At 46.0% G+C, this 12916-nt stretch overlaps 1 protein-coding gene across 1 annotated transcript in view; it reads left to right on the plus strand.

Moving 5' to 3' along the window:
* The first annotated feature begins 621 nt into the window (after nucleotides 1-621).
* Nucleotides 622-12916, plus strand: part of LOC141085796 (keratin, type II cytoskeletal 6A-like) — a 70274-nt gene continuing 57979 nt past the window's right edge. Inside the window, exons 1-2 of the mRNA XM_073571364.1 lie at nucleotides 622-701; nucleotides 812-846. Of these exons, the coding sequence (XP_073427465.1) occupies nucleotides 653-701; nucleotides 812-846 (84 nt within the window). The 5' untranslated portion in view covers nucleotides 622-652. The remainder of the gene's footprint in view (nucleotides 702-811; nucleotides 847-12916) is intronic.

Consider the following 12916-nt stretch of genomic DNA (forward strand, 5'->3'; position numbering starts at 1 on the left):
GTAGTGAAGGTTTAAGCAGACAGGACCTAAGGCACGTAAAATAGTAAGGAGTACCAGGACCTATGATCATGTGACTGCAGGGGGCGGGGCTTAGCATCATACTACTGCAAATGATGCAATGTACCTACTGCAGGAATACTGTAATAGAGGAGAGGAAAAAGCAGGTCAGACAAGCAGAGGTCATACATGAGAGGGTGTTGGGGTACAAGAGGGACAGGCAGAACTCGTAACAGGGACAGAAACCAGATCAAAACCAAACAAGCAACAAGTTATCAGGCACAAGGCACAGGTACACAAGAGGTCAACTAACTCAGCCGAGGGCAGGAGTATAACTGACACCGGACCTAGGTCCAGTGAGCATTAAATAGCCACCCTCTGCCAGAGAGAGGCAGAACAATTAACCCCCAGTCTGACCAGGACGGGCCAAAGTGAAACCCCGTCCTGGATCATGACAGTTGGCACGTTGTAAATGTCTTAACTAACCAAGAAACTTGATTTAAATATTTCTCATGTTAAAGTTATCTTTGTCTAGGACAGTTTCCAATGTGCACAATGCCATCCTGTTTGTTTAGGATTGTCGCCCATTTTAAAGTTCTTTAAAAGAATTGTAATGATCCGTGTTATTCATTCTTCGAGCTCCACTATCTGCAGCATGAAGATCATCACACTCTTTGTACTGTTCGGTCTCAGCCTCCCTGCAGGTATGTACAACAGATATGTCATGTGTGCCATGGAAACTTTCTGCTAAAACATAAAGTTTCCATATATACACGTTGAGCTGACATGTTTTTTCTTTGTTATTTGTCAAAAGCCGAGTCACAAGAGTTCTTAAAGAATGAGTTAGAGGTAAGGCTCTTGAAATGAAAAGTATCAGCAATTAATTTTACATTGCAATTTGAGCACATATATCTAAAATAATAAATACTAATGTCTTGTTAGATATGTTTAATTTATTTCTGTAAAATAGCAACCAGGGACTGTTTACTAAAGGGAATCCGTCACATAGAATGAATTCTCATCTGTATGTTATAGAGCAGGAGGAGCTGAGCAGATTGATACATAGGTTTATGGATTCAGAATAACTTGCATATTGTTCATTTAAATCCCTGCTTATTACCAGAGCAGAATTAGAGAATTATGGTAAGAGATTAAAGTTGTAGTTGGACTTATTTTTTCACTATATATAATAATAAATTTTATTTCTATAGCGCCGACATATTCCGCAGCACTTTACATTTCAGAGGGTACTTGTACAGACGAAAGACATTACAGCATAACAATAATCACTTAGATCATAACAGATACCAAGAGGAATGAGGGCCCTGTTCGCAAGCTTACAATCTATGAGGAAAAAAGGTAGACACGAAAGGTGGGTGGTAACAATTGCCCTGATTGTTTGGATAAGCCATAATGTTAAGTGTGTAACAGTACAGACACAGAGGGCTGATATACGCATAAAGCATGTGGGAACATGATACGGGGAACCTGGTTATGGTAAAACTTTTGACTGTACCACACAGGGACAGTTAGGTTAATGTGTTGAGGCAGTAGGCCAATCTGAATAAATGCGTTTTCAGGGCACGCTTAAAATTGTAGGGATTGGGGACTAATCGTATTGACCTGGGAAGTGCATTCCAAAGAATTTGCGCAGCACGTGTAAAGTCTTGGAGACGGGAGTGGGAGGTTCTGATTATTGGGGATGCTAAGCTCAGGTCATCAGCAGAATGGAGGGCACATGTAGGGTGGTAGACTGAAATGAGGGAGGAGATGTAGGGTGGTGCTGAGCCATGGAGTGCTTTGTGGGTGAGGGTAATAAGTTTGTATTGGATTCTGGAGTGAATCGGTAGCCAGTGTAAGGACTGGCACAAGGTAGAGGCATCAGTGTAACAACTGGCGAGGAATATGATCCTGGCTGCCGCATTCAAGCTAGATTGGAGGGGGGAAAGTTTGGTAAGAGGGAGACCGATTAGAAGACAGTTACAATAGTCCAGACGAGAATGAATAAGAGAAGCAGTAAGAGTTTTTACGGAGTCAAAGGTAAGAAAAGGTCGAATTCTAGAAATGTTTTTGAGGTGCAGATAACAAGAGCGAGCCAGTGATCAGATGTGGGGGGTGAATGAAAGTTCGAAGTCAAGTATAACCCCAAGACAGTGGGCATATTGCTGAGGATTAATAGTGGAACCACACACAGAAATTGCAGTATTGGGTATAGGTACATTAGTAGAGGGAGTAAACACAAGGAGTTCAGTCTTTGACAGGTTCATTTTCAGATGTAGTGAGGACATGATGTTAGACACAGCGCTTAGACAATCGCTGGTGTTTTCTAAAAATCCAGGCGTGATGTCAGGAGAGGAAGCGTATAATTGGGTGTCATCAGCATGGAGATGGTACTGGAAACCAAATCTACTGATTGTTTGACCAATAGGGGCAGTGTACAAAAAGAAGAGGAGGGGGCCTAGAACCTATCCTCGAGGAACCCCAACAGTAAGTGGAAGATGAGAGGAGGAGGAGCCAGCAAAAGAAACAGTAAAGGAGCGGTCAGAGAGATAGGAGGAAAACCAGGAGAGAACAGTGTCCTTGATGCCGATGGAGCGGAGCATAGTGAGGAGGAGCTGATGATCCACCGTGTCGAATGCTGCAGAAAGATCAAAGAGAATTAGCATGGAGTAGTGACCATTAGATTTAGCTGTTAATAGATCATTAGAGACTTTAGTGAGGGCAGCATCAGTAGAGTGTAAAGTGCGGAAACCGGATTGGAGAGGGTCGAGAAGAGAGTTATCAGAGAGATAGCAGATCAGACGGGAGTGGACCAGGCGTTCCAGGAGTTTAGAAATGAAGGGAAGATTATAGACAGGTCTATAATTAGCAGCACAGTTTTGGTCGAGGGATGTTTTCTTAAGTAGTGGATGTATGATGGCATGCTTAAATGAGGAGGGAAAGATACCAGAAAAGAGAGAGGTTAAATATTTTAGTTAGGTGAGTGGTGACATCAGGGGAAAGGGACTGGAGGAGATGTGACGAAAATGGGTCACTGGTGCAAGTGGTTGGGCGAGAAGATGCAAGGAGTCTGCTTACTTCTTCTGTGACTGGTTCAAAATCAAAGAGTGAGTTAGATTCAGTGGGGGAGGGAGGACAGTGCATGGCATGAGGTGATTGGGAGATAATATCCTGTCGGATATTACAGATCAGTCTGGACAGTCAGTCAGAGTCTGAGGACGGGTCCGAGAGGAAGGAGATCCCTAGAAGAGGGAGAGAAGAAGGAGTGCTGCAGCTGCCTCAGTGATCTGAGCCAGCTGGCACAGGAGAGGAACAGAAGGAAAAAGACGTAGACCTGCAACCTAAGCTTCCCCAGGAAAGAGGAGTGGAGAGAACAGAGAGGAGTTGTGGGTCGGAAGAGGAACCCTGCCTAGAGGTTCTCAGCGCAAGGCCCGGGCCCAGTCCCCGAGGTTGTATGGACGCTTATGGTTCTGCAGCAGACACCGGTGGAGTAGTTGGCTGTAAATGCACTACTTCCATCTAAAACTTGGGGCACAACAGCAACTGAATAGAGAGCCAGGACTCAGGAGAAGGGAGTCCCCGAGAGATGCTACAGCTGTCTGCCATACAAGTAGAGTTGTTAGGAACATCTGACAGGAGGAACTCCAGAGTACTACGGTACTGGAGCTCTTCACACCTTAAGGTGCAATAGAGGAGTCGTTCAGGAGAGGTACCTGTTGGCGGAGTGTTGGAGAGGAGAATTCTGACTTGCCCGGGAGGTTGACTGAGTCTCTGCCCCGGAGGACACGGCACGGAGGCAGGCACCAGTGTGGACCACGGACTGTGAGTAAAGCTTTGGAACTGCAAGCCCTGGTGTCTTCCATTCATTTGAGCGCTAACACCATCAGCACCGTTACATCTGGGTACCAGCAGTCCTCACACCACCTGCGCCTATTCTCATCTATTGCCATTACACTGCCCTGGGGTTACAGCTTCACCTGTGGGGATCTACACCACCTATGCTGCAACACACCATCAGCCCCAGAGGATCTGCACGCAGCGTTGGCTTAACATCTTGCTTGCCAAACACCACAGGTGGCGTCACGAACTATCACATAAACTATATCACAAACCACCATTGATTTGGGCGCCCAGGACCATGGACCGGGTCACCGCCGCTGTGACACCTTTCCCCCTGACACCGGCCCGGTACCGAGTCCCCACATCCCTGGGAGGGCGACCCATATAGGAGGTGCAAATTCATCCAGGGCACATTGAAGTGTTTGTTTCATTGTAAAGCTTCAGTGCAGAATCAGGACATGAGAGGGAGGAGATAGGGGCCAGTGAAAACTTCAAGTTCTTCATAAGTTTCTGAGTGTTAATGGCTTGTATGTTTCTATAAGTATGGACAGCGGGGGTGACCTGAGCGGCCTGGCAGTTCTTGATAGAGAATGAAAGAAGGTTGTGGTCAGAGAGTGGGAGAGGAGATTTTGCGAAATCATCCACTGCACAAATCCGGGAGAAGACCAAGTCGAGGGAGTTTCCATTTTCATGCGTTGGAGAATTAGTAAGCTCTGAAAGGCCAGACAAGGAGGTTAGAGATAAAAGGTGGGTAGCAGATGGGGAGAGGGGAAGAGCAATGGGGATGTTGAAATCGCCCCTGCTGAGGGTAGGGGTGTCACAGGAGAGAAAATGTGGAAGCCAAGTGGCAAAATGATCCAGAAAATGATGGGAGGGGCTGGGAGGACGATACACCTCCGCCACTCGCATGGAGAAGGGGGTGTAGAGTCTGACAGCATGGACCTCAAAAGAAGGGAAGACAAGTGTGGGTACTTAAGGGATAACCTGAAAGGTACACTTGGATGATAGAAGCAGACCCATGCCTCCACCTGCTTTTTTGTCTGATCTTGGAGTACAAGAAAAGTGTAATGCCCATATGAAAGAGCAGCAGCGGTAGTGTCTGACTGCTGGATCCAGGTTTCAGTAAGAGCCAGGAGGTTAAGAGAATTTGAAAGGAAGAAGTCATGGATGAGGGAGAGTTTATTACACACTGAGCGAGAATTCCAAATGGCACAATTAAGAGAGACAGATGGCATGCTGGGAATATTAATAAGATTAGAGGGGTTTCTGAGTGTAGCAGTTGGGGGTTTGACTTTCTATAACATGGGGGACCAGGGTTGGGAGCAATGTCTCCGAGACTAGGAGGAGGATAGAAAGAGTAGATGGTTAAATGATTTGTGGGAGTGTCTCTTTTGTTGGATGGTGGGACTGACTGGATCTGTGCAATTTAACAATGTGAAAAGAGCGTGAGTGCTATATATAGGAGAGGAAAGGAGTGAGGGGCCGATATGGATGGAGTGTAGAGAGTTAATGCCAGAACGGTGGATGTGTGTGAATGCAGCTGCCAGGATATAAATTATACAAATGCATCTGGTAAATATGTGTTGGAATCCAAATGTACAGGGAATAGATGTAAATAAATGATTGCCTGTCTCCTGCCCTGTCTAACTCCCATGTTATTGCTGCCTCATACTTTGATCAAATGTACTTTGATTAAATGTGCATAAATGCCCCCTGCATAAATGCTCCCCCAAACTAGGTCTGAATATATAGCAGGCTAGTTCTCAGATCTTGTTTTTTTTCTCCTCATTATCAATCAAGCTAAAACTGAGACAGCAGGACCCAATAAATGTTGTGGTCAGATAAACAAATGTCCAGCACTACATGGCTCATAAAGCACTTTGAAAAGTTACTTGACCTCACAACATAAGGGGACAAGCAGAGTAAGTTGAAATAACTATATACCAAATATATACTTGCTAAGATGAAACACATATGTAGCAGTCAGGATTGTCAGGAACACCGCACTGCACTTGCTCACTGAGCCAGTGCACTTGTCCTGAATAAGACAAACTGTGCTCTAAGATACCTGTTGAGCGGGCAGTAGCAGAGAAGATGCGTGCTTCAGACTAACAGGACCTAAAGCACATGACTGCTATGGGCGTGGCCTAAACTCCAGAGAGCTAGGAGCTGCAGGAAAACTCCTAGAATGGTAACTATGGGACAAAGTTACCAAGGGGCATAGACATGGACGTAAACAGATCAAGCCGGGGTCAAAGCACGAGATAGAATGACAGTACCAAAGGGCAAGACAGAACGGATAGTCAGGACGTAGTCAAGAAGTCAGAAACCAGAGAAACAGATATACAGTACAGAATCAACAGGCAAACTCACAATGGGGGACAGAACCGGGTCAGAACCATATAAGCAAGCTAGAAGACAATCAACAGGCACAGGCACACAGGGGCCAACACACTCGGCCAAAGGCAAAAGTATAACTGACGGCCATTGGAGTTTCCCAGGGCTATAAGAAGCTCTCCCTGAACCAAAGAGAAGCCACAATAATTAACCCCAGGCATGCAGGTCAAAGCCTGCACTGGGCTCAAGACATTAACCCCTGACGTGCAGGTCAAAACCTGCACTGGGATCATGAGAGTACCCCCCTCTCAACGGGCGGCCTCTGGACCCCCAGGCTTCCCCGGGTATTTTGCATGGAAAGCCCGAACCAGGTGATCTGCATGTAGAGAGTGAGCAGGGACCCATGAGCGATCCTCTGATCCATATCCCTTCCAGTGGACCAGGCACTGCAAGGAGCAGCGCACCCGCCGAGAGTCCACAATATGTCTGACCTCGTACTCCAAGTGACCCTCCACCAACACTGGAGGAACAACAGACTCGGGGTCCTCCTTGACAGACCCCATGGGTTTCAACAGAGATTTATGGAACACATTGGATATTTTTAAGGAGGCTGGAAGACGCAACCTATATGCCACTGTGTTGACTATCTCCATAATCTCATACGGACCAATGAATTTTGGTCTCAATTTAACTGATGGTACCTTCAAGTTGATGTTACGTGTGGAAAGCCAAGCCTTCTCCCCCACCTGAAACATGTGTCCTGGGGCTCTCTTTTTGTCAGCAAAATATTTGTACCTCCCCTGGGCCTGAGAGATATTACGCTGGACTTCAGCCCAAAGGTTTTTAAACCGTTAAACGGACCCCTCTGCCCCTGGACAACCGGAATCCACCTGTGAAAACTCCCCAAAATGAGGATTAAATCCATAATTGATCAGGAATGGAAACATGTTGGTGGACTGACTCACCCGGTTGTTAAAAGCGAATTCTGCCAACGGTAACGCATCACACCAAACCTCCTGTCTGGCGGAGGTCAGACACCTGAGAATTTGTTCCTGAGAGTTTGATTGGTGCGTTCCGTCTGACCATTACTCTCCGGGTGATATGCCAATGAGAAGGAGAGTGAGATGCCCAATTTCATACAGAATGCCCTCCAAAATTTTGCCGCAAACTGCACACCTCTGTCAGACACCACATTCAGAGGTACCCCATGTAATCGGACCACATGCTGCACAAACAACCTTGACAATGTTTCTGCTGAGGGTAATGCTGCCAAGGGAATGAAGTGGGCCTGTTTTGAAAACCTATCAACCACCACCTAGATTATGGTATTGCCCCTGGAAGGTGGAAGACCAGTAATAAAGTACATGGAGAGATGAGTCCATGGCCTATCAAGAACCGATAAAGGTATGAGTTCCCCAGCCGGCCGATTATGCAAGCTTTTGGAATGGGCACACAAACCACAAGCAGAAATGAATTTCTTGACATCGGACCCCAGTGAAGGCCACCAAAAAACCCTGGCTACTGCCTCTCTAGTGGCCGTGATACTGGGATGAGTACTCAGCCTAGACTCCTGAAACTACTGCAGAAATCTAGGCCGCAATAAATCTGGAGCAAAATTTATCCCCTGGTCGCCGGAGCTAGGAACTGAGCACTCAAGATTTCTTGATCTAACTCAGAGACCCCTGCCACTACCACCCCTGGGGGAAGAATGGAGGACGGCGGCTCGGGGGGAGACACCCAGTCAAAACTTCTGGACAGGGCATCCGATTTAACATTTTTGGACCATTTTTGGACATTTTTGGTCGAAAAGTAATGGAGAATTGAAATCGTGAAAAAAAGTGACCAACGGGTTTGTCTCAGAGTAAGCCTCTTAGCAGATTCAAGGTATGCCAAATTTTTGTGATCCGTGATAACAGTGATAGGGAGAGCCGTCCCTTCCAAAAAGTGCCTCCATTCTTCGAATCCCAGCTTGATCGCAAGAAGTTCTCTATTTCCTACATCATAGTTTCTCTCGGCGGAAGAGAACTTCTTGGAGAAGAAGGCACAGGGTTTGAGATTAGTAAGGGTGGCCGGACCCTGGGACAGCACAGCCCCCACCCCCACTTGAGAAGCATCCAACTCCACAATGAATGGTTTGGACGGGTCTGGTTGGACCAACACTGGGGCGGACATGAAACATTTCTTAAGAGCTGAGAAGGACTCTTTAGCGAGTACAAACCAATTTTTTACATCAGCCCCCTTCCGGGTAAGATCCGTGAGTGGTTTAACCACTTGTGAGAAACCTTTAGTGAATCTCTGGTAATAGTTCGCAAATCCTAAGAAGCACTGGAGCCCCTTGAGATCTCGAGGCTGAACCCAGTCAGCGATCACCAGCACCTTCTTAGGATCAGGGCAGTTAGTTTTCCTCTTTTCCTGCTTTAGGCGTATTTAATTCTCCGATTGTGATGAGGCGTCTAGGACCACCGTAGGAACGCTCCACGACTGCTGCTAGTTGCGTGTTAGGATCAGGGGCCTGCAGTCTGCATAGTTACCAACCTCTTTGGTTTTCTGAGACTTAGCTTGTTTGTTTTTTATTTCCTCCTCGGCTACCCATTCTTAACAGAATCACCAGCCATACCGCAGATTCTAGGGTACTCAAAAGCAGGAAGGAAGGAGAGACAAAAAAAAAGAAGAAAAAGTGTCAGAATTTTTTTTTTTATGCATTTTTTGCTCTTTCTCTGGGGCCGTAGGAGGATTTTTTTTTCTTAATGGAGATTAAGCAATTGTCTGATCGTGTAGAGCAGCTCGCTGCTGAAGTGCAGGGAATTTCCACCTATCTCGCTCAATCACATGCTGTTGAACCCAAGATCCCTACTCCTGATGTGTTTTTTGGGGATCGGTCTAAATTTTTGAATTTTAAGAATAATTGTAAATTATTTCTTGCCTTGAAGCCTAACTCATCGGGAAGCTCTGCGCAGCAGGTTAAAATTGTCATCTCCTTGCTGCGCGGCGATCCCCAGGATTGGGCGTTTTGTATGACACCTGAAAATCCTATTCTGACTAATGTGGATGCCTGGGTGTAAATTTCCCAAGAGTCGGCCAAATGCTAGAATCCTAGACAGGCTAGATGGGCCTTGTTTTTCACGCGTTTTAATGTTGTGATCTCTTTTCTTCCGGGCACTAAGAATGTTAAGGCAGATGCCCTTTCTAGGAGTTTCTTTGCTGATTCTCTTAATGTGACTGAGCCTACTACTATCCTAGGTGAGGGGGTAGTTCTTTCTGCCATTTCGCCCGATTTGAGACGCGCCCTGGAGGAATTTCAGAAGGATAAACCTGAGCATTGCCCTATGGGAAGATTGTATGTTCTGGACCAGTGGAGAAAGAGAGTGATGTCTGAAGTCCATTGCTCCGCATTGGCTGGTCATCCAGGTATTTTTGGTACCAGAGATTTGGTGAGTCGGTCGTTTTGGTGGCCTGCCTTATCTCGTGATGTCAGGAATTTTGTACAGTCCTGTGGGACTTGTTCTCGGTCTAAACCCTGTTCTCGTTCTAGTGGGTTGCTGATGCCCCTGCCGGTGCCCAAGAGGCCATGGACCCATATCTCAATGGATTTTATTTCTGATCTTCCTGTCTCTCAGAGAATGACTGTTATCTGGGTAATTTGTGATAGATTTTCGAAGATGGTCCATCTTGTACCACTCCCAAAGTTGCCATCTTCCGCTGAGTTGGTACCCTTGTTTTTACAACAGGTGGTTCGGTCACACGGGATTCCTGAGAACATAGTGTCCGATAGAGGGGTCCAGTTTGTTTCCAGATTTTGCAAAGCCTTTTGTTCCAATCTGGCAATTCAGTTATCCTTCTCCTCCGCGTTTCATCCCCAGACCAATGGGCAGACTGAGAGAACAAATCAGACCCTGGAGTCTTATTTAAGATGTTTTACATCTGCTGATCAAGATGATTGGGTCTCATTTTTGCCCTTGGCCGAATTTGCGCTGAACAATAGATCTAGTTCTGCCACCTTGATGTCACCCTTTTTCTGTAATTTTGGGTTTCATCCTTGATTCTCTTCAGGGCAAGTGGAATCTTCGTCCTGCCCAGGTCTGGGGACTGTGGTTGTTAGAATGCAGCAGATATGGGACCAAGTGGTAGATAAATTGTCACTCTCTCAGGAAAAGGCCCAGCGTTTTTACAACCGGCATAGGACCATTGGTCCCTGGTTTAAAGTGGGTGATATGGTTTGGTTGTCATCTAAGAATATTCCTATGAAGGTTGCATCTCCAAAATTTAAGCCAAGATTTATTGGACCTTATAGGATTTTGGAGATTCTTAATCCTGTTTCTTTTCGACTGGCTCTTCCAGTTACGTTTAAAATCCATAACGTATTTCACAAATCACTGTTGAAGAGGTTTGTTGAGCCAGTAGTTCCTGTAGCGGCACCTCCTGACCCTGTGTTGGTTAAAGGCAATATGGAATATGAGGTAGAGAAAATATTGGATGCTCGTTTGGTTAGATGGAGACTCCAGTATTTGATCAAATGGAAGGGTTATGGCCAGGAGGATAATTCTTGGGTCTCTGCCTCTGATATTCATGCCAATAAATTGGTTCGTGCTTTTCACCGGGCCCATCCTGATCAGCCTGGTGGCATGGATGAGGGTTCGGTGATCCCTCCTCAAGGGGGGGTACTGTTATGAGCTCATTTTCTGCTCCACCAGTTGAGAGTTCCCCTTCCGTTCGCTCTCTGGTGGTGACAGGAGGTAGAGAGGTTGGCTTAAGTGGTAGTGATCTGCCACCTGGTGAGGAAGATAACGAATGGATCTCGGGAGGATCAGAATGGATATAAGACAGCCGACGCCCTATCCTAGTGCTGGTGATTCAGTCTGCTTCTCAGGTCTAGGACTCCGCTCTATTCCAGTCTTCTCAAGATAAGTTTGTTTTTTGCTAATGTTCACACTTGCTCTTGTTGGTCATTTCAGTTTTTGTGTGGTCAGCCAGCCCGGCTGGGCTGTGCTGAATTTCCACACTTATTTGCCAAATTGTCTTTTTTTGTCCCTTATTAGATTGGTCTCTTTTTGCTCTGTCTCAGAATATTTCAGAGTGCTGATATAGTGGGAGAAGTCTAGTGACTTCAGGGCTAATTTTGCTATCAGTTGTGTTGGACATTTTTGTAGGGTTTATTGGCAGATTGCAGACAGTTTCTTTCCTTTCCTGTCCTTTCTAGTTAGTTTGGCCCCATCGTTTGCTCAGCCTATTTTCCTGCCTTTGTTTGTGTTTTCATCTGGTTTAACCGTCAATACATGTGGGGGGCTGTCTCTCCTTTGGGGTCTGCTCTGGGGCAGTTAGTTTTCGTTTTTTCCTTTTTTAGGCTTATTTAGTTCTCCGGTTGTGACAAGGCATCTAGGACCACTGTAGGAACGCTCCACGATTGCTGCTAGTTGCGTGTTAGGATCAGGGGTCTGCAGTCTGCATAGTTACCAACCTCTTTGGTTTTCTGAGACTTAGCTTGTTTGTTTTTTATTTCCTCCTCGGCTACCCGTTCATAACACATCTCCTAAATTTAAGCCAAGATTTATTGGTCCTCATAAGATTTTGGAAATTCTTAATCCTGTTTCGTTTCGATTGGCTCTTCCAGTTACGTTCAAGATCCATAACGTATTTCACAAATCTCTGTTGAAGAGGTTGGTTGTTCCTATGGCAGCACCTCCTGACCCTGTGTTGGTTGAAGGCAATGTGGAATATGAGGTAGAGAAAATATTGGATTCTCATTTGGTGAGACGGAGACTCCAGTATTTGGTCAAATGGAAGGGTTATGGCCAGGAGGATAATTCTTGGGTCTCTGCTTCTGACATTCATGCCAATAGATTGGTTCGTGCTTTTCACCGGGCCCATCCTGATAGGTCTGGTGGCGTGGATGAGGGTTCGGTGACCCCTCCTCAAGGGGGGGTACTGTTGTGAGTTAATTCTCTCGTTCACCAGTTGTGAGTTCTCCTTCCAGACTCCCTCTCTGGTGGTAACAGGAGTTAGAGAGGCTGATTTGATCGGTGGAGATCTGCCACCTGAGAATGAGGATGACGATTGGATCTCAGGAGTCTCAGATTGAATTTAAGACAGCCGACGCCCTATTCAGTTGCTGGTGATTCCTTCTGGCTTATCAGCTCTTGATTTTCAGCTCTGTGCCAGTCATCTAAAGCTAAGTTTTTCTGCTAATGTTCACACTTGATTTTGTTGGTCTATTCAGTTTTTTTGTGTGATCAGCCAGCCCCCTGGGGCTGTGCTGAATTTCCACTCTTATTTATCAGTATTTTGCCAATTGGCTTTTTGTCCCATACTAGTTCGGTCTCTTTTTGCTCTGTATCAGAATATTTCAGAGTGCTGATATAGTGGGAGAAGTCTAGTGACTTCAGGGTTAATTTTGCTATCAGAAGTGTTGGACATGATTTTTGTAGGGTTTTTTGCAGGTTGCAGACAGTGTCTTTCCTTTCCTTTCCTGCCTAGTTAGTTTGGGCCCCATCATTTGCTCAGCCTATTTTCCTGCCTGTGTGTGTGCCTTCATCTTGTTTCACTGTCAATACATGTGTGGGGGCTATCTATTTCTTTGGGGTCTGCTCTGGGGCAGTTAGTTTTCCCTTTTCTTGCTTTAGGCTTATTTAGTCCTCCGGCCGTGACGAGGCATCTAGGAACATCGTAGGCACGCTCCATGGCTACTGCTACTTGTATGGTAAGATCAGGGATCTGCAATCTGCATAGTTACCAACCTCTCTGGTTT

This window comes from Dendrobates tinctorius, unplaced genomic scaffold (genome assembly GCF_039654945.1).
Source record: "Dendrobates tinctorius isolate UK_male_01 unplaced genomic scaffold, ASM3965494v1 ptg000029l, whole genome shotgun sequence".
Lineage (NCBI taxonomy): Eukaryota > Metazoa > Chordata > Amphibia > Anura > Dendrobatidae > Dendrobates > Dendrobates tinctorius.